The sequence below is a fragment of the Nerophis lumbriciformis genome, linkage group LG02 (assembly GCF_033978685.3).
Source record: "Nerophis lumbriciformis linkage group LG02, RoL_Nlum_v2.1, whole genome shotgun sequence".
In the NCBI taxonomy this organism is placed as follows: domain Eukaryota; kingdom Metazoa; phylum Chordata; class Actinopteri; order Syngnathiformes; family Syngnathidae; genus Nerophis; species Nerophis lumbriciformis.
The window spans coordinates 22,942,153-22,965,068 of record NC_084549.2 but is presented as its reverse complement, the minus strand read 5'-3'; the positions used below and the strand labels follow the sequence as shown (position 1 = coordinate 22,965,068).

At 39.8% G+C, this 22,916-nt stretch overlaps 1 protein-coding gene across 1 annotated transcript in view; it reads right to left on the bottom strand.

Moving 5' to 3' along the window:
* Positions 1-682: 682 nt before the first annotated feature.
* Positions 683-22,916, bottom strand: part of LOC133605530 (uncharacterized) — a 345,893-nt gene continuing 323,659 nt past the window's right edge. Inside the window, exons 49-50 of the mRNA XM_061958830.1 lie at positions 16,177-16,254; positions 683-1,050 (exon numbers count right to left, since the gene is read on the bottom strand). Coding sequence (XP_061814814.1) covers positions 884-1,050; positions 16,177-16,254 — 245 coding nt within the window. The 3' untranslated portion in view covers positions 683-883. The remainder of the gene's footprint in view (positions 1,051-16,176; positions 16,255-22,916) is intronic.

Below are 22,916 nucleotides of genomic sequence, written 5' to 3'. Positions count from 1 at the left end.
GAATTGTGTCTTTTTAGTGCATCTCCTATACTCCTTCATATAAGTGAGGCCTCAATGAACAATCCAACTTCTTAAGTACATTCTTGTCATGTATAACAATCCGTGTTTTTTGTACGGTTGCTGCAATGGCAAACGTACAAACGTTTGAGTTTCTTTTTGAAAATGATTATCATGCACGATGCATTTTAAATAAGCCGCCCCCCACACTCATCCAGAAATAGCTTAATCCACAAGCTGGAAAAAAACAACACTTCTTTTGAATACATTGAAAATAAATAATTCTCTATCAGACACAGTTGCTGCTGCACTTTGGTTATACAGTTCATAAGGCGCTGGATTTTTTTGGAGGGGATTTTTTTCCGATGTTTGCCGTCTTCTATATCAGACTACTATGTAAATGCATGAGGTCACCCGCATGCTCTGCAGAAGGTTGATAAGGAGGTCCTCGACATGAAGACCACCATGCAAAGTCAAGAGAGTTAAAACAGGCTTCTAATTCTCTCGCATCTGCACATGAAATAAACACGCAGCTCATCTCACAGGCACAGAGACACACGTACAGTCCCTTGTACGGCTTATCTGAAGAAGAACCGAAGGGGTGCATAAGCGTGCCAATTAAGGAGGCAAACAAATAATTAAGATCATGTTGTTGAGACGCGGCGGGGGGGGCTGAAAATGTCTAAACAAAGTCATTTCACGGCCTTCAGAGACGTAATGAGAGATGACAAGGAATGCATTACATCACAGCCGGTAGGAGGGGAGTAAAAACAACCTAAAAGTACAGCGTTGCAAAAACAAGAAAAATGTTTGTGTAGCATTCAAATGAAGCCTGTTAGCAATGTCACGCACACATTCACACACACGAGGACCCCTACTGCATCCATCATGGCGTCCTTCCTTTCCTGCCTGGCTGGAGGAGAGAGCTGGTGGCGGGATGGCCGGAGCTGGAGTCGGGCTCGAAGGGTACACAATCGCCGGTGTCACACGTCCCTGCGGGTCCTCTCGGCCCCGGGGAGCCGGGAGGACCTTGAGAAGCTGCCCCAGGAGGACCTTGGTAAAAAAAATAAAAATAACATAAATGACATTGCTATCATTGCGTGTCAATTTTATTTGGACATTAATAAAGTGTCTTTCTGTTTGGTGTTTACTCGCTTTTATAACAGGGGTGTCCAGATGCAACTTTTTTTTTACTGCAATAATAATATGGAGTGCATGAGAAAGTAGAAGATAAAATCTACCTGTATGTCTCTTTCATACTTGCCAACCCTCCCGGATTTTCCAGGAGACTCCCGAAATTCAGCGCCTCTCCCGAAAACCTCCCGGGACAAATTTTCTCCCAAAAATCTCCCGAAATTCAGGCGGAGCTGGAGGCCACGCCCCCTCCAGCTCCATGCGGACCTGAGTGACGTGTCGACAGCCTGTTTTCACGTTCGCTTTCCCACAATATAAACAGCGTGACTGCCCAATCACGTTATAACTGTAGAATGACATTTGTCCCGATTAATATTTTTGACCTCAGATCTCCTCCAATACTTTGACAATAGATTATAGAACTGGAAATGTTTAAGTGACTGAAGTAAACATACTAATACATTTTTATAAAGCTTATCTGAATTAATTTAAAATGTACTGGCATTGTTGTAAATCAGATGATGTATTATATTTGTCGTATTGAATTGAATACATTTTTTGGTGGGTGCCATGATTATGTATAAAAGTAGCTTCCATGAAATGCTCAGTCATTCACAAACAAGGATGGGCTGAGGGTCACCACTTTGTCAACAAATGCCTGAGCAAATTGTCGAACGGTTGAAGAACAACATTTCTCAACAAGCTATTGCAATGAATTTAGGGATTTCACCATCTACGGTCCGTAATATAAGGTTCAGAGAATCTGCAAAAATCACTGCATGTAAGCGGCAAGGCTGAAAACCAACATTGAATGCCCATGGCCGATCCCTCAGGTGGTACTGCATCAAAAACCGACATCAGTGTGTAAAGGATATCACCACATGGGCTCAGGAACACTTCAGAAAACCACTGTCAGTAACTACAGTTTGTCGCTACATCTGTAAATGCAACTTAAAACTCTACTATGCAAAGCGACAGTCATTTATCAACAACACCCAGAAACGCCGCCGGCTTCGCTGGGCCCGAACTCATCTAAGATGGACTGACGCAAAGTGGAAAAGTCCACATTTCAAATTGTTTTTGGAAACTGTGGACGTCGTGTCCTCCGGACCAAAGATGAAAAGAACCATCCGGACTGTTATAGGCGCAAAGTTCAAAAGCCAGCATCTGTGATGGTATGAGGGTGTATTAGTGCCCAAGGCATGGGTAACTTACACATCTGTGAAGGCACCATTAATGCTGAAAGGTACATACAGGTTTTGGGGCAACATATGTTGCCATACAAGCAACATCTTTTTCATTGTTGGTTGTTGATTGATTAAACCAGAGGTGTCAAACTCGTTTTCATTGAGGGCCACATCGCAGTTATGGTTGCCCTAAGAGGGCCGCATTTAACAATGAGTAATATAGGAATGTACATGTATATATATATAATACATTAAGCTGCAAAAAAAAAATATTACATTTTATTTTAAAAACTGGCAGCTCAGTCACCAGAATGTTACAGTGAAAGCAGTGTTTTTATTTTTATTTTTTTACAGCATATAAGAAATGGAATAAATGGAATGGAATGGAGAAACAATACCGCTGTTTTTAGCAGTAAAATTCATGCAACAGAGCTGCCAGTTGTTTTTTTTTTACCGTAAAATCTTGTTTCAATGTTTTTTTTTTTTTTTTTTTTAATGTTTCAGTGTTTTACTGTATATGAAAAAAAACAGTACCAAAGTTGATTTTACAGTAAAAAACTCAGTTGGTGGATTTAACCGTAAAATCTATTGTCAATTTTACAGTGTACAATTTGATTGATAATTTGTTTTGAAATCATAAGTCAAGCAGATATTTAAGTACAGTATTTACCTTTATTTTAACAAAAAATATATTTGCAATACATGATAATATAATATTTGGATTTTGATAATATTGAATTTTAAAATATATGCAATTGCAAGCACTATATGCTTTTTAATGTCAAAAGGGAAATAAATATATTTAGTAAGAAAAGATTAAGCATTTTATTAGCGCATATTATTTACAGGCTTTCGCGGGCCACTTAAAATAATGTGGCGGGCCAGATTTGGCCCCCGGGCCTTGAAGTTTGACACCTGTGGATTAAACGTTGTCAGAAAGCATGTTGTTTCAACATTAGGTTTGAGTTGCTCCACATCAGGACCTAATTCAACAAGTTCTCAACGTTGTTTTATTATCTTGTGCCTGTTGGGATACTGATACTGGACTGGGTATCGTTAGTGTCAACAACTGGATCGACCACACTTTAGCGCTTAACTTCTTGGGTCGTCATGCTCTGTGTGTGTGTAGCATGCTTAGTCATTCCTTGTTCTCTAGTCCTCCAGTGATAATTATACTTGGAAAAAACATAGTTTATTTCCCACCATGGTGGTTGATTGAGACTTTTATTAGTAGATTGCACAGTACAGTACATATTCCGTACAATTGACCACTAAATGGTAACACCCGAATAAGTTTTTCAACTTGTTTAAGTCGGGGTCCACGTTAATCAATTCATGATGAGGATTAGTATGTTAGAAGCGGCTTCGCACTGTGGATAGACGACACGTTCGTCACAGCTTGCTCTCAAATTTGGAATTCATGCAACTCCTGCATGTGTGTGACAAGGAATATGGAACTGCAACTGTCTCCCTGAGCGTGCGTCCCTTTTGAAGGACTCTTTCACGCGACTACAATCATTCACACGTTTAACACTGGGGCACGGCTGGACTCTGCAGCTCATCATGGATCAGTTAAAAAAATGCACACAACGGCCCTGAACCGATCGGAACATCTCTAGTTAAAATGATAAAAATGAATAAAGAAAACTACGTCAGGAGGTTGCCTACAGCCACATTTTCGTTCCCCCCAAAATTGTTTGGCTGCCTCATGTAATCACGAAACAGGACGTGACTCGCTAACATTGCAGGCGGACACAAGCCATGACAGTCCACCGTTATCTTTTCACCTTGTTACCACAGTTCTGGGAGGGAAGTGTAGAGATGTCCGATAATGGCTTTTTTGCCGATATCCCATATTCCCATATTGTCCAACTCTTAATTACCGATTCCGATATCAACCGATACCGATATATACAGTCGTGGAATTAACACATGCACCGCTGGATGCATTAAACAATGTAACAAGGTTTTCCAAAATAAATCAACTCAAGTTATGGAAAAAAAATGCCAACATGGCACTGCCATATTTATTATTGAAGTCACAAAGTGCATTTTTTTTTTTTAACATGCCTCAAAACAGCAGCTTGGAATTTGGGACATGCTCTCCCTGACAGAGCATGAGAAGGTTGAGGTGGGCGAGGTTGGGAGGGTGGGAGAGGGTTGAGGTGTGGTTGCTAGGGGGTAGCGGGGAGTGTATATTGTAGCATCCCGGAAGAGTTAGAGCTGCAAGGGGTTCTGGGTATTTGTTCTGTTGTGTTTATGTTGTGTTACGGTGCGGATGTTCTCCCGAAATGTGTTTGTCATTCTTGTTTGGTGTGGGTTCACAGTGTGGCGCATATTTGTAACAGTGTTAAAGTTGTTTATACGGCCACCCTCAGTGTGACCTGTATGGCTGTTGACCAAGTATGCCTTGCATTCACTTGTGTGTGTGAAAAACCGTAGATTTAATGTGATTGGGCCGGCACGCAAAGGCAGTGCCTTTAAGGTTTATTGGCGCTCTGTACTTCTCCCTACGTCCGTGTACACATTAGCGTTTTAAAAAGTCGTAAATTTTACTTTTTGAAACCGATACCGATAATTTACGATATTACGTTTTAAAGCATTTATCGGCCGATAATATCGGCAGTCCGATATTATCGGACATCTCTAGGGAAGTGTTGACCCCATTCCAGAATAAAAACATGTCATGGCCCTGGTTGATGTCATCATTTGAATGTACGGCGTGGCGCAGTGGAAGAATGGCCGTGCGCGACCCGAGGGTCCCTGGTTCAATCCCCACCTAGTACCAACCTCGTCATGTCCGTTGTGTCCTGAGCAAGACACTTCACCCTTGCTCCTGATGGGTGCTGGTTAGCGCCTTGCATGGCAGCTCCCTCCATCAGTGTGTGAATGTGTGTGTGAATGGGTAAATGTGGAAGTAGTGTCAAAGCGCTTTGAGTACCTTGAAGGTAGAAAAGCGCTATACAAGTACAACCCATTTATCATTTATTTATTCATTCATGTTACCATGTGTCCTCTGCCTGCTGCATGGAGAGTTTAGGGTTATATCGCCTTTTATTGCTTTTATTTGGATCCATTTGTCTCCACGTCGTGACAAGAGAGACATTTCCTCGCCATAACAGAAGCAGATATGTATTCCATGTTACCAAGCAACAGCATGCAGTGGCAAAGCAATCCAAACACCACTTTAGCTTTTCTCTGAGATGCGTATAGAGCACCAGCAGCCTTTCTTTAGCATGGCTCTCTCTAAGCCTTCAATTACAGCATCCATCTCATGAGCGGGCCGCTCACATCACATCCCAGCGAGGCAGCCTTCTCTGCAGCCGATGCAAAAGGGAATCGCACATCCTGCCGCGTTATTTTCCTCCCCCCACCCGAAAACACAACTTGGCCTTTTCATCACCCCCGCTATCCATCTCCTGCCTAACTGCTCGCACACAAACTGTCTGCAGCGCTCTGCTTGTTATACCCTCACGATTTTTGCAAATGTGTGCGTGGGCCATGGCGTTTCTGGTTTGACCTGCAACACCAAGAGAATTATAATATTATTTACACGGTAGCTACAAACTCCAAAACCAGTGAAGTTGGCACGTTGTGTAAATCGTAAATAAAAACAGAATACAATGATTTGCAAATCCTTTTTAACCTATATTCAATTGAATAGACTGCAAAGACAAGATACTTAACGTTCAAACTGGTAAACTTTGTTATTTTTTGCAAATATTAGCTCATTTGGAATTTGATGCCTGCAACATGTTTCAAAAAAGCTGGCACAAGTGGCAAAAAAGACTGAGAAAAATGAGGAATGCTCATCAAACACTTATTTGGAACATCCCACAGGTGAACAGGCTAATTGGGAACAGGTGGGTGTGATGATTGGGGATGGGGCGAGGGTCACCACTTTGTGAAAAAATGCGTGAGCAAATTGTCCAACAGATTAAGAACAACATTTCTCAATGAGCAAGGAATTTAGGGATTTCACCATCTACGGTCCGTAATATCATCAAAAGGTTCAGAGAATCTAGAGAAATCACTGCACATAAGCAGCATGCCCGTGACCTTTGATCCCTCAGGTGGTACTGCATCAAAAAGCATCATCAGTGTGTGAAGGATATCACCACATGCGCTCAGGAACACTTCAGAAAACCACTGTCAGTAACTACAGTTGGTCGCTGCATCTGTAAGTGCAAGTTAAAACTCTACTTTGCAAAGTGAAAGCCATTTATCAACAACACCCACAAATTATGCCGGCTTCGCTGGGCCCAAGCTCATCTAAGATGGACTGATGTAAAGTGGAAAAGTGTTCTGTGGTCTGACGAGTCTGCATTTCAAATTGTTTTTCGAAACTGTGGACGTTGTGTCCTCCGGACCAAAGAGGAAAAGAACCATCCGGATCGTTATAGGCGCAAAGTTGAAAAGCCAGCATCTGGGATGTTACGAGGGTGTATTAATGCCCAAGGCATGGGTAACTTACACATCTGTGAAGGCACCATTAATGCTGAAAGGTACATACAAGTTTGAGAGCAACATATGTTGCCATCCAAGCAATGTTATCATGGACGCCCCTGCTTATTTCAGCAAGACAATGCCAAGCCACGTGTTACAATAGCGTGGCTTCATAGTAAAAGAGTGCGGGTACTAGACTGGCCTGCCTGTAGTCCAGACCTGTCTCCCATTGAAAATGTGTGGCGCATTATGAAGCCTAAAATACCACAACGGAGACCCCCGGACTGTTGAACAACTTAAGCTGTACATCAAGCAAAAATGGGAAAGAATTCCACCTGAAAAGCATCAAAATTTGGTCTCCTCAGTTCCCAAATGTTTACTGAGAAGGAAAGGCCATGTAACACAGTGGTAATAATGCCCCTGTGCCAACTTTTTTACAATGTGTTGCTGCCATTAAATTCAAAGTTAATTATTATTTGCAAAAAAAATCTAGTTTCTTAGTTCGAACATTAAGTATCTTGTCTTTGCAGTCTATTCAATTGAATATAAGTTGAAAAAGATTTGCAAATCATTGTATTCTGTTTTTATTTACGAATTACACAACGTGCCAACTTCACTGGTTTTGTATTATTGAGAAGGAAAACACATTTTCTAAGTACCATCTTTAATGGGTATTTATTAGGAAATAACATATATTTGGTAACTTTATTGGGTGTTTATTGAGTACCATATTTGGTAACCTCACTGGAAAGTCACAATCTCACCGCACATATATTTCAAATTTCTAGTCAAAATATCTAAACAAACTTAATACAAGTCCCCTGAATTGTAATTTTCCAGTGAGATTACAAGCAAAAAAAAGTTTTTTTAAGAGGGGCATTTTTCCAGTGAATTCAGCCGATGTTTACTGGGTAAAGTACCACATTTAATAGGATGGAATTAGTTTTTATGGAGCAAATAACCAGATTTGGTCAATTTAGTGGTTTTGTATTAGGTAAAGTAACTATAGATGGTGTTTATTGTGTAAAGAAGTTAACTTTTGGGGGGTTTATTGAGCAAAGAAACATAATTGTTAACTTTTGTGGGTGTTTGATAAGAAGGGTGCAAAATACATTCAGTGAGTGTTCGTTAGGTAAAGTACCATATTTGGTAACTTTAGGTGGGGTTTACTCAGTAAATAATCAAATTTGGTAACTTTAGGTGGGGTTTACTCCATAAATAATCACATTTGGTAACTTTAGGTGGGGTTTACTCCTTAAATAATCAAATTTGGTAACTTTAGTGGATGTTTATTAATCAGAATCAGAATCAGAATCAGAATCAGCTTTATTGTCATTACGCAAGGTAATGAGATTGAGGCCATTCCATACAGTGCGATGTGTGCATGCTAGAAAAACAATGTGCAAATATATAGAAATATAAAAATAAGTACAGAAGTTAACTTGTTGGGGTAATTATTGGGCAAATTCGGTAACTTTTGTGTGTGTTTATCAGAGGTGTGGACTCGAGTCACATGACTTGGACTCGAGTCAGACTCGAGTCATGAATTTGATGACTTTAGACTCGACTTGACAAAATGTAAAAAGACTTGCAACTCGACTTAGACTTTAACATCAATGACTTGTGACTTCACTTGGACTTGAGCCTTTTGAATTGACATGACTTGACATGACTTGCTACTTTCCCCAAAACCCAAAGATGAAAAAGTTATTCGGGAGCGCTCCGTATTTTTCATTGTGTACTTGTCTATCAGCGTTGCGTGTGTCAGCTGGTGTGGTCTCAGTACAACAGCCAATCAAATTAGATCTACTTTGTTTTCATCACACAGCATTCATCCAATCAAATTGCAGGACAACCAACGAAGAAGACATGTCCAAACCACACGCCAGTGAACAAAAAATGATACCTAAAATAATTTTGTTTGGGTATAAAAATTACGAGGTGGTCAACACAAAACGGTTTGCAATATGCAACACATGCGGTTCGAAAATTACTGATGGAGAGGAAACAACTTCCAACTTCGTCCGGCATTTGAAGTTGCACAAAGAACGGTAAGTTTTGAATGTAAGATAACGTTTATTGGCTAAGTAACGTGACTTTTATTTGCTGTGTAGTTAAATCAGTGAGGCTGTAAACTCACTGCTAACGTTATAACGTTATTGCAAACACGGGAATCTGTTGCAGTTCACTACCTTATTCATACTTTTTGTTCAGTGATTTTTTTTAAGCAGGGTTAGTCAATATATCACACGTAACGTTAGACGGCGGTCAGCAGCACCGCGCATTTTAGCCACCTAAAAAAAGACAAAAATAGTAAAATAAAGGTCAGTTAAAATGTATACTATATTATGAATATGTGTACCGTTTTAGCTAGCTTTCTGACATACTGTTGGTTGTTTACCTGAATTACCTCAGTGGTCCCCAACCACCGGGCCGCGGCCCGCTACTGGTCCGTGGATCGATTGGTATCGGGCCGCACAAGAAATATATATATATATATTTTTTTCTTTTTTTAATTAAATCAACATAAAAAACACAAGATACACTTACTAGTAGTGCACCAACCCAAAACAACTCTCTCCCCCCTTTTGTTCTGGGCATTGAACATGAAGACTCTTCCTTCACTGTTCCGAGTGGCCATGAGAGTCTTGGCAGTGCCTGCCTCCAGTGCTCCAGTGGAGCGAGTTTTCAGCCATGGTGGCATCATACTACGCCCCCATCGTGCACAAATGACTGACAGACTCTTGGCTAATTTGGTCTTTTGCAAATGCAATGCAGCATAGGGCCCTGACATATAAAAAGTACAACTTTTTTGTTATGTTCACGTATATGTCATGTTTTTTCAATGTTAACACTTTTGTACAAATAAGTACATTTGCACTTTATTTTTCAATGTGTTTGTTCTGTAAAGGAATGAGTTAATGTTTAAAATGACTGGTTAATAGTGCTATTATAAAGTGCAATGTCAGCACAATTTTCTTTCCTGCAATTTAAAATGCACTTGTTTTAATAAATAAATACAGCGTTTGAAAAGCATACACAATCTGTGTTAATATATTAGTCTGTGGTTAAAAGGACTTGAAAGGACTCGAAACTCAAAATGCAGGACTTAGGACTTGACTTGAGACTTTCCAGTCTTGACTTTGGACTTGACTCGGGGCTTGCCTGTCTTGACTCGGGACTTGACTCGGACTTGAGGGCAAAGACTTGAGACTTAATTGTGACTTGCAAAACAATGACTTGGTCCCACCTCTGGTGTTTATCGAGTAAATTATCATATTTGGTAACTTTAGCAGCTTTTTATTGAGCAAAGATGTTAACTTTTTTGGGTGATTATTGGATAAATAGTCACATTAGGTAACTTTTGAGGATGTTTATCGAGTAAATAATCATGTTCGGTAACTTGAACAATGTTTATTGAGCGAAGAAAGTAACTTTTTTGGATGATTATTGCGTAAATAATCATATTCAATAACTTTCATGGGTGTTGATTGAGTAAAGAAGTAACTTTTTTGCGTGTTTATTGAGAAAATAAATGTATTTGGAAACTTTAACAGCTGCTTATTGAACATATACTCATATTTAGTAATTTAAATGGGTGTTTATTAAGCAAAGAAACAAAGTATTTGGTATATTTTGTCGCTGTTCGATGAGAAAGGAAGCATATTTAGTAACTTAAATTGGTGTTTATTGCGTAAATAATCATATTTGGTAAATTAAGGTGGTGTTTATTTAGTAAATAATCATATCTGGTAGTTTTAATGGGGGTGTTTTGAGTAAATAATTATATTTAGTCATTTAAGTGGGTGCATATCAAGTAAAGAAGGCATCTTTTTGGGGGTGTTTATTGGGTAAATACCCTTATTTGATAACTTTAGTGGGTATTTATTGAACAAATACTCATATTTAGTCATTTAAATGGGTGTTTATTAAGAAAAAAAACATATAATATTTGGTATATTTTGTGGCTAATGAGAAAGAAAGCATACTTAGTAACTTTAATTGGTGTTTATTGAGTAAATAATATTTGATAAATTAAGGCGATGTTTATTATTTGTTAGCTTTAATGGGCTTGTATTGAGTAAATAATCATATTTGGACATTTAGGTGGGTGTATATCAAGTAAAGAAGGTAACTTTTTGGGGTGTATATTGGGTAGATACCCTTATTTGATAACTTAAGTGGGTGTTTATTGAACAAATACTCATATTTAGTCATTTAAATGGGTGTTTAATAAGCAAAGAAACATACAATATTTGGTATATTTTGTGGCTGTTTGATGAGAGGGAAAGCACAGTTAGTAACTTTAATTGGTGTTTATTTAGTAAATAATATTTGATGAATTAAGGTGGTGTTAATTTATTAAATAATCATATCTGGTAACTTTAATGGGGTTTTATTGAGTAAATAATCATATTTGCCAACTTTAGTGGGTGTGTATTGAGTAAAAAAGGTAACTTTTTGGGGTGTTCATTGGGTAAATACCCTTATTTGATAACTTTAGTGGGTGTCTATTGAACAAATACTCATATTTAGTAATTTAAATGGGTGTTTATTAAGCAAAGAAACATACAAGATTTGGTATATTTTGTGGATGTTTGATGAGAAAGAGAGGATATTTAGTAAATGTAATTGGTGTTTATTGAGTATATAATATTTGATAAATTAAGGTGGTGTTTATTTAGTAAATAATTATATCTGGTAGCTTTAATGGGGTTGTATTGAGTAAATAATCATATTTGCCAACTTTAGTGGGTGTGTATTGAGTAAAGAAGGTAACTTTAAGGGGTGTTCATTGGGTAAATCCCCTTATTTGATAACGTTAGTGGGTGTTTATTGATTGATTGATTGAATTATTTATTTCAAACCTGCACAGTACAACAACACACATTTTTTTTTTTTTACATTTTCGCAGGGACATTTATGCAAGGATTGAAAAGGGGTTGGATGAAGCAGATGCTTATAGTATCCCAACCCCTCTCACTCATTCCACATTTAACATAAACAATATAATACAAGAACAATACTATACAAACAAAAACAAGAAAAGCTCCTGTACACTAACAATACAATAGTACCACTGTTACTATGAGACAAGACAAGACGAGACAAAACATTGATATTAAGCAAGGAAACATACAATATCTGGCAAATTTTGTTGGTGATGAGAAAGGAACCATATGTAGTAGCTGGTGTTGTCCCGGTACCGGTACCAAAATGTATTTCGATACTTTTCGGTACTTTTCGATACTTTTCTCAATAAAGGGCACCACAAAAAATTGCATTATTGGCTTTATTTTAAAAACAAATCTAACGATACATTAAACATAAGTTTCTTATTGCAAGTTTGTGCTTAAATAAAATAGTGAACCTACATTACAACTTGTCTTTTAGTAGTAAGTAAACAAACAAAGGCTCCTAATTTAGTCTGCTGACATATGCAGTAACATATTGTGTCATTACTCATTCTATTATTTTGTCAACATTATTAAGGACAAGTGGTAGAAAATGAATTATTAATCTACTTGTTCGTTTACTGTTAATATCTGCTTACTTTCTCTTTTAACATGTTCTATCTACACTTCTGTTAAAATGTAATAATCACTTATTCTTCTGTTGTTTGGATGCTTTACATTAGTTTTGGATGATACCACAAATACCGGTACTTTTCAGAGGCGGTATAGTACGGAATATGATTAATTAGTATCGTGGTACTATACTAATACCGGTATATCGTACAACCCTGGTAGTAACTTTAGATTGTATTTATTGCATAACGAATCATATTTGGTAACTTAAGGTAGTGTTCATTGGGAAAATAATCATATTTGGTAACTTTAGTGGGTGTTTATTGAGTAAAGAAGGTTGCTTTTTCTGTGCTTATTGAGTAAATAAACATATTTGGTAAGTTAATTGTGTCTTCAGTGAAAAAGGAAGCATATTTGGTCATTTTTGATGTGTTTGGAGATGATAAAATCACATGATTTCTCTGGGTGCAGGACTTTATTAGTGTGTGATAAAGTGCTGATGAACTGAATGTTACTGATGTATTATTTTTTAGTTTTGTTTTTCTTTTTATTAAAGAAAAAATGGATGTCTTGAATGTCTTTAATGTCTACGCGACTCCCAGCTGGATTGAGCTGATCATATCAGTGACGGTTTTCACTTTGTATGCATCCTCAGACAGCCTGGCTTTCACCGGCTGTCCTTTCCCGGGGCAGCAGGAAGCAAGCTTGCATTTGGCCTGCACATAAATTGTCCACCTCAGCGGATGAGATGAACGGCTTTAAGTTCAGTGATAACTCCTGCTGCCAGCCGGTGAAAATCAAAGAGGCCTTGGCGGTTCGTCATCGCTCCATCACGCCTGCGGCAAGCTATTCTTTTGCTTCTTGGGAGCAGAGGACAAGCTGGCATGTCGAGATGTGATCAGGGGTACTTTTGTTTTAGTATTAAACTTGTTGTTTTTTATTACTTTGGAACGAGTAAATAGTGCGGCCTAGCTGTAGATCATCGAAAACGCTTCTCATTCGGAATCTTCTTTGGCTCTAACCGACTTTTAAAGTTGTCTTTAAACTAGGGCTGCCAACATTTTTTTGATTGAACTAGAGTTGTACGGTATTAGTATAGTACCGCAATATTAATTAATCATATTCGGTATTATACCGCCTCTGAAAGGTACCGGTCCACTACCCCCCCCATCGTTGTCACATCGTGTTATTGCTGGTTTACAAGCAGAGGAGCATGTTCGGCAGCGCACAATCACAGAGTACTTACAAGCAGACACAGTGTGTAGACAGAAAAGGGAGAACGGATGCATTTTGGCTTAAAAACTAAAGATAAAAGTGAAGTTATAACACTGAAACGCCCTCAGGAAGAGGTGCTTTAAGACATGGCTAGCTAGCTAGCCGCTAAAGTCCAGCCGCAGTCGGCAGTGTTTTAGCTACTTCTAAATCACTAATCCTCGCCTCCATGGCGACAAATAAAGTACGTTTCTTACAAGTATCATCCCTGCAGGACGAGGAATAGCTAAACATGCTTCACTACACACCGTAGCTCACCGGCATCAAAATGTAAACAAACGCCATGGGTGGATCTACACCTAACATCCACTGTAATGATACCAAAGTACAGGAGCGTATCTAGTCGATACCACTATGATTACGTCAACATTTTTTTGGCATCACAATATCTTCTTTCGTTTAAAAAAAAATTATATTATGTTCATAAACTCAGGAAATATGTCCCTGGACACATGAGGACTTTGAATATGACCAATGTATGATCCTGTAACGACTTGGTATCGGATTGATACCCAAATTTGTGGTATCATCCAAAATTAATGTAAAGCATCCAAACAACAGTAGAATAAATTATTATTATTTTTTAACAGAAGTGTAGATAGAACATGTTAAAAGAGAAAGTAATCAGATATTAACAGTAAATGAACAAGTAGATGAATAATTCATTTTCTACCACTTGTCCTTAATAATGTTGACAAAATAATAGAATGAGAAATGACACAATATGTTACTGCATATGTCAGCAGACTAATTGTCTTGTATGTTCACTATTTTTTTAAGGACAAACTTGCAATAAGAAACATATGTTTAATGTACCATGAGATTTTTTGTTAAAATAAAGCCAATAATGCAATTTTTTGTGGTCCCCTTTATTTAGAAAAGTATCGAAAAGTACCGAAAAGTATCGAAATAATGGTACCAATATATTGGTATCTGGACAACACTAGATTAAACACACATTTATCGCATGAATCATGTATATACGCAGAATAATCCCACCATTTATTTTGACTGTACATGCTCCTTCACCTTAACTGCGGATGGTTACCGGAAAAGGTTGTTATAAGCAGAAGTGAGTAGTAACGCGCTACATTTACTCCGTTACATCTACTTGAGTAACATTTGGGATAAATTGTACTTCTAAGAGTAGTTTTAATGCAACATACTTTTACTTTTACTTGAGTATATTTATAGAGAAGAAACGCTACTTTGACTCCGCTCCATTTATCTACATTCAGCTCGCTACTCACTACTGATTTTTATCGATCTGTTAATGCATGCTTTGTTTGTTTTGGTTTGTCAGACAGACCTTCAAAGTAGGATCTATCGCATGCCTGCGTTTCACCAATCAGATGCAGTCACTGGTGACATTTGACTCCGTTTCACCAATCAAACAGAGCCAGGCGGTCACATTATTAACTACACATAAAGTTTCAGCGGCAAACAACAAGCTTAAGCTTACATGAACTCAACGTCAAATTTGAGGAAGCACATGGCGGTAAGTAACGTTAGTAGGTATTTTGGCTGTCACCGTAGGCTGATGTTTGCTTCCCTGCTATGAATCACTGTCAAATGTACATCGTGTGGGGACATTTATTAACGCACTGCAGCCTCATAGAGAGAGACCCACACACACACACACACACACACACACACACACACACACACACACACACACACACACACACACACACACACACACACACACACACACACACACGCATGCATAGAAACACCAATCAGAAGTGCACAGTGTGTTTCCAGATGCAGCCCACACCTATCAGAATATGGTTTGTGTAAAGGCTAACTTGTTATTTTCCTTTGTAATCTCTGCCTACTGAGCCTATGGTGCTGTTAAGTTATTGTGGCTCAATTTGCCTTAATTTTTTTTTATGTTAATGTATTATTATTTAATATATATTATTGTTTTAGTTGCTTAAGAGATATTCCTGGCTCTGAATTTGCTCATTGCTATTTTAATGTTTTTGTGCATTATTTGTTGCCGTCATCATTAAACGAACAGGTTACTCATCAGTTACTCAGTACTTGAGTAGTTTTTTCACAACATACTTTTTATTTTTACTCAAGTAAATATTTGGGTGACTCCTCCTTACTTTTACTTGAGTAATACATCTCTGAAATAACAGTACTCTTACTTGAGTACAATTTCTGGCTACTCTGGTTATAAGGTCAGTGATCATGCTAATGCAAAGTTTAGTGAGGACACTCCCACTGTTTTGCTTCATAATAAACCGTAATGGGACTTTAGATTAAACTGTTAGTAAGTCTCGAGCAAATAATTGTAGTGAAAAACGAACAAAAGTGTGATTAATCAGATTTTTGTATGCGATGTGAGAGGCGTTTACAGCAGTCATCAGAGCTGCTGACTGTTGATGAAAGTGGTGACGCAGCACCAACACACTTAAGCTTCAGGGCAGCGCCTGAAAGCAATTGATTAAAAGATGGAGGACAAAGTCGAAGTCTGAAGAGTTGATGTGGACAAAAGTAACGGGACACTGATGGGAAGTGAAACCAGTGAAGGAATGCTCCTGAAGGGGGAGATCTTTACCATTTAATTGAGAGCACCCCTTATGTAGTGTTGTTGGTCTTACCTGGTGGTCCCATAGGTCCTGGATCTCCCAGCAGGCCCAGACCAATCTGACCTCGTTCTCCTTTTTGCCCCCTGTATCCTGTGAGGGGGGTGAAAAGAAAAAACCAGACTGATTGTACGGAGTACTAAAATGCTGACTGTGCAGTGTCATGTGCTCATGAGAAAGGTACACAGTTAGTGATGTTAGCACAACGGCAACAACAAGGTGATTCAAGGTGGCGATACACTTCTGACACCTTCACAGCCATCCAGGGAATTCTGTGCATTAGCTTCCCGATGCTATAAATAACAGCCGTGTGACAGCAATGTCAAGCAAACACCAGATCTGTGATTATTTGGAGCGAAGCAGCTTTGCAAGTCGACATACATACAGGCTACTTTGTTCTCGGCGTCGGTCCCATACCTTGAATAATAAAACGCGTACAGACGTCCACGTCAAAAAAGCGGAAACCATCAGAGGAGCCATCTGTACGCGAGTCGACGGCGGCGACGCGAGCTTTCAAGATGCAACAGAACGATCACTCGACACTGTCACAATTCGACACAGCAACATCTGGTTCGATCTCCGAGGAGATCACTTTGGACAACATGTTGTATATTATATGATATCATAATAAGATAATATTACTCTGCTGATAGTAGTGAAGTTTTGTTGTGCCATTATTTTGTGATGTTTAAATGGTTTGTGGGCAGCACGGTGGAAGAGGGGTTAATGCGTCTGCCTCACAATACAAAGGTCCTGGGTTCGATCCTGGGCTCGGGATCTTTCTGTGTGGAGTTTGCATGTTCTCCCCGTGACTGCGTGGGTTCCCTCGGGGTACTCCGGCTTCCTCCCACCTCCAAAAACATGCACCTGGGGACAGGTTGATTGGCAACACTAAATTGGCCCTAGTGTGTGAATGTGAGTGTGAATGTTGTCTGTCTATCTGTGTTGGCCCTGCGATGAGGTGGCGACTTGTCCAGGGTGTACCCCGCCTTCCGCCCAAATGCAGCTAAGATAGGCTCCAGCACTCCCTACGACCCAGAACGGGACAAGCGGTAGAAAATGGATGGATGGATGGAAATGGTTTGTGTACAGGTACTGAAGAAAAACGGAAAAATATAAAAATTGAATAAAAAATGCAGTTAAACGAGTGACACTCTGAATAACAAGTAAAGCAATCTATGAGTCTTTCCCATACATTTCCTCACTCATAAACGCATGGTCTGCCAGGGAATGAGAAGGCAGAGAAAAAGGGGTGTATTGTTGCCAAGTTAGCAACGTTGTTGCTATATTTAAGCGAGTGCCGTATTTTTCGGACTGTAAGGCGCACTTAAAATCCTTTTATTTTCTCAAAACTTGACAGTGCGCCTTATAAACCGGTGCGCCTAATGTATGGAATAATTTTGGTTGTACTTACCGACCTCGAAGCTATTTTATTTGGTTAATGGTGAAATGATAAGTGTGACCAGTAGATGGCAGTCACACATAAGAGATACATGTAGACTGCAATATGACTCAAGTAAACAACACCAAAATGTTATATGTTCCATTGAAAATATAGAAAACTACACGCGGCGCTCAAAAATCGATCAAAATGTTTTTTAGTACGACTTTGCTATGAAGCCGCACCGCATTATGGATTGTACTGTGCTTCAACATACGAGTATTATTATGGTGTGTGTATAAGGTAAGACATTATCTGGCGTTTTGTTTTGCAATATTATGCAAAAGCAACATTTCTTACCTTCCGGTACCTGCTGATGTGTATTTGGGATCCGCATAAGTCCTGAAAATTTGAGCGCCTCCGCCTTTGTAGTCGGTGCCGACACTGTAGACGATAAGCTTTTTCTTTTTCTCTATTTTCTTGTTATGGGGCATTCATCCTCTGCTGTTACCATTTCTAATATAAAGTAAAGTAGTTTAAAGTTCTTATTATATCTGTCAGTAAACCCACCATGAAAGCGCTAAAACATACCGGTGTAGTGAGTTTACATTATTCACCCAAGGATCTTTAGTTATTAGAGAGTTCCGTCGAGTCGGACGGTTTTTCACCGGACACATTTCCGGCGTTGATGTTGCACTAGTGAGCCACGGCTGAGGAGATGCTGCTCCTTTGTTGATTTAAGTTAAGTCTGAATGTTATTAAAACAGTTAGCTCCATCTTTTGACACTTCTTCCACTCCCGTCCTTGCACGCTACACCGCTACAACAAAGATGACGGAGAAAAGACGCTGCCGAAGGTGAGCCACGTAAATAAGACCGCCCACAAAACGACGCATCCTGAAGCGACTGTCAGAAAGTGTCTTGAAGATAATTTGTAAAACATAATCCATGCAACATTTTGACTGAATAACCACCATTACATGTTATGTAGACTACAAGGAAGTTGTTTGAATTTAGAAAAAAAAATAAAAAATGACCCTTTTAATGCTCCCTATAATCCGGTGTGCCTTTTGTATGAAAATAGACCAGACTAGACCCGCTCATCGGCAGTGCGCCTTATAATCCGGTGCGCCCTATGGTCCGGAAAATACGGTAATTAGAGTCCTTTAGATCAGGAATCCCAAACTCAATTTACCTGAGGAGCCATGGCTAGGCTGGGCCACATGAAGTTTCACTTCAGGATCACGTTTTAACCATGTGATTAAATATCTTAACTTCAACTTGCTTACAGGAAGTTGCTCTTTGTGTTGCCCAATGTGTTATTGTAGTTAATGTTCTTTCTAATGGTTTTACAGATTGCCAATATATATTTAACTATATAACCCAGGTTGCGCAGGCTGCAATTACACTCAACTACGAAGTTTATTATGGGCCTGCTCGCAGCGAAAAGTGATTAACGGCAAATTGAGCATTGGAAAGCACACATCGCTTTTCCCAACGAGCATTGGGTACTGCTGCCAGCCTCTTCCCCATCTAAAAGCTCTCACAAGCGGCTCCGTCTTAACATAAAAAAAAACGACAAAAAGAACAAAACCGTTTTTTTGCAGTTCTAAAACGCTTTTTTCATGTTTTTGCACTTACTTTTTACAAATGCGTCACATTACATTTTGCAAATTCCACAATTAAGTCACGCGTTACTCCTTTCCTGCCACAATAAGATTGCAGTTGAACATGTTCTCAGATCATGAAACAGTTGGGATGTGAATCGAGTCGATTCAATTACGATTCTTGAGGTGAAAATTCGATTAAGAATCGTTTCACGATTCAAAACAATTCTTGATTCAAATATATTATATTTCTAAAAATAATAATAAATAATAATCATGTTACAGGTTACAACAGCTACCCTTGGTTGCTAATGTATGACATATACACACAGCAAGTTGGCACAGAGATGGCCTAAAATTGATTCCTACAAAAAAAAAATATATGCATATAAATGGCCTTGCAGTGTCGACGGGGTTTGCACGTTCCAACGACCCTGGAGAGCGATACCGTCTGGACCTTGCTCCTGGTAGGGTCATCCTTGGCTGGATGGTCTCCAGGGTAGGTACGAGACAAACAATGACCCCAACGTGTCGGTACACTGAAGTGGCAGCCCCACCAACCTACTATCCTGCGGGGGGCTTACAACCCAATATGGTGTGGCACTTGCCATTCCAAAGGCCCTCCTATGTAAATCCCTGATCAGCTGGAAACATCCGAGCGACAGATTACTGGTCCGCTTTCTCCCTTAACATGGCAAGATGAAAGTAATTGTTGTTTATGCCCCCACCAATGTCGCTGATGAGGAAGTGAAGGATACCTTTTTTGACCAACTCCACCAGGCTGTTGGCCAAGTGCCATCACACAACATCACCATCATCCTCACCGATGCCAACGCCACGTTGACGAGCAACGATCGGGCCACAGGCTCACTTGCTGGCACAACTTTTGTTGACAGGTCCACTAACGACAATGGTAACTGCCTTCTTCTTTTCTGCCACCACAACAACCTCTGTGTTGTTGATACCTGGTTTCTTCGGAAACTCATCCATCATTGGGCATGGTACAGCCCAGATGGCAGAACCAGGAAAGTGCTCTACCATGTCCTCATCTCCTGACGCTAGAAGTTGTTTGTCACCAACTTAGGAGCAGAGCTTGGCATCAAGGCAGCCCTGATGAAAAATTCTGGTGGAAACCTCATAACAACTGAAGCAAACTGCCTCGAACGCTGTAAAGAGCACTCCAGCCTCCCTCTGCAGCACAATACCAACCCAGCCGATCCCAACCATCCCAGCGCCGGCTGACGCTGCAGTCCCTAGTGACGCCTGCTGTACAGACCCTGTGACAACCAAAGAAGTCAGAGCCGCTCTGAAGAAACTTAACAGGAATGTCCCCGGCCTCTGTGCAATAACTGCAGAGATGCTAAAATCAGATAGTGAGAGCATCGTCGAATGGCTTGCTCACATATTCATATTACCCCTCTGGAAATGTAAGGGTAACAGGCTAGTCTGCAGCAATCACAGTGGAGTCTCCCTACTTTCCATTCCCGGCAAGCTCTTTACCAGGATCTTGCTCACTTGTGCTCTCTTAGCCCTCAGAAGGCGCCGCCGTCCCCAGCAGGCTGGCTTCATGCAAACTGCTCTACAACAGACCACATCTCCGCCGTTCGTTTGTTGATAGAGAAGACCTATATATTCTGTAAAGGCCGCTATCTCGACATCGGATTCATAGATCTGAAGACTGTCTTTGACACTGTCTGCTACGCTTCACTGTGTGTATCCTTCTGGCCCTTGGAGCACTGTCTAAGATTGTTGCCCAAACCAAGCTGCTTTACAGCAACGCACAGAGCTATGGCCATATTAACGGCAGAGACTGTGACTGGTTTCCCATCTCCAATGGCGCTCGCCAGGGCTGTATGCCTGCTACTGACCTCTTCAACTGCATTACTGACCAGGGTTTGTGAGCGGATTCCCGGACTGTCCTTTGGCAATAACCACTTAACCTACCTGGAATACGCTGACGACACCATCCTGCTTAGCACATCCTACAGCCAGCTGAAAGACGCTCTGGGCATATACAGTACAGTGAAGAGGCAGAGAAGCTTGACCTTCTATTGAGCTGGACGAAAACCAAATTCATGTATGTTGATGATGGACCAGATCCACCTCCCCTGCGACTTGGTAAAGACATTGTAAAGCCTGTTAAGAACTGTGTGTATTTACAGTACATAGTGACAGACAACATAGACCTAAAACAAGAAATCATCTGCAGAAGAGCCCTAGCTGCATCAGCTCTGCAATCTTTCTGGAAAACACTCTGGCGGCACCAGACAATCTCACGCAAGAAGAAGCTCAGAATTTACAACTCTGCAGTACTCTCCATCCTGCTTTATGCCTCGGAGACTTGGTCCTTAAACAAGTCTCTGGCGGCAAGAATCGATGGCTTTGATAGCAAGACTCTGAGAACCATCAAGAACATCAGGTGGCCTCTGCAGGTTTCCAAAAAAGTCCTTAGAGCCCGCACTGCCCAGCCCAGAGCTTCCGGTCTGGTTGCGCAACGTCACACCCGCTGGTTCGACCATTCTCCAGTTTGACCCGAGGGAAAACCCGGCACCCAATGGATCGACGTTGTTGCGGGCGACCTCCAACTACAGGGAGTTGCTGTGGAGGATGCAGAACAGCTGGCACAAGACCGTCATCACTGGAATAAAGTGGCTAAACTGGTTGGCTCAACGCAGAGGGATGGGCAAACCTCCTCCCCTCGCAGGCAATAATAAAAAATAAAAATGATATATATATATATATATATATATATATATATATATATATATATATATATATATATATATATACACACACACACACACTATACATATATATGTATAAATATCTATATACTGTGTATATAGATAAATATAGATATATATGCACATATACCTACGTGTATATATACACATGTACACACACACACGCACACACATATATATATATATATATATACACGTACATATGCACACACACATATATACACGTGTATATATACATATTTACATATGTATATATACACACATGTGTATATTTACATATGTACATATACATGTGTATATATACATATTTACATATGTATATATACACATGTATATATATACATATACACATACTGTATATATACATACATACATTCACAAATACATAAATACATTATATATACATGCATGTGTTTTAAAAAGCTGGTTTCTAGCAAATTCATGCAATAATTAGTTATTTTTGTGAATGTAAACATACCAAGTGTGCGTGTATGAGGCGGCAATATTTGGTTTAGGGTGAAATGGGGGGTCCTTCAGGAGTCTTGTGTATGGGAACCCAGAATTTGGTGCCCAGCCCCTGAACTTAGCAATCTAAAATTTCAAACTCAAATGCATGACACCGGTTAATGAGGATCCAAAGTCATCCAAGGAAAAGCTATCATGCAGAGTTAATATGGTAATACAATGATGACCAGCCAAAGAATTGAGCTTCCTACTGTACGAGTAGATCAACAATATTCACTCATATTTATTATGTATGTTGCTTAAAACATGCAGGCACTTCCCGAGCAACATGCATGTTAGATTGTGCACAGTATCCCCCCCATGAAGCATTTAAAGCAATGCATTTAGAACCGGCTCATAGGCTGGTGTGCATTTTGTATGCTCTGACAGCAGCATTAAGCATCGCGCCGCCTGGTCCAAAGGAGAAACGCTTCAACGCTTACGTGTCGCAGAAAATCTCCGAAAAAGAGCTTGCGATCGCTCCAAAAGTGAGCGTGAAAGATACAGGAGGATTTAAAAA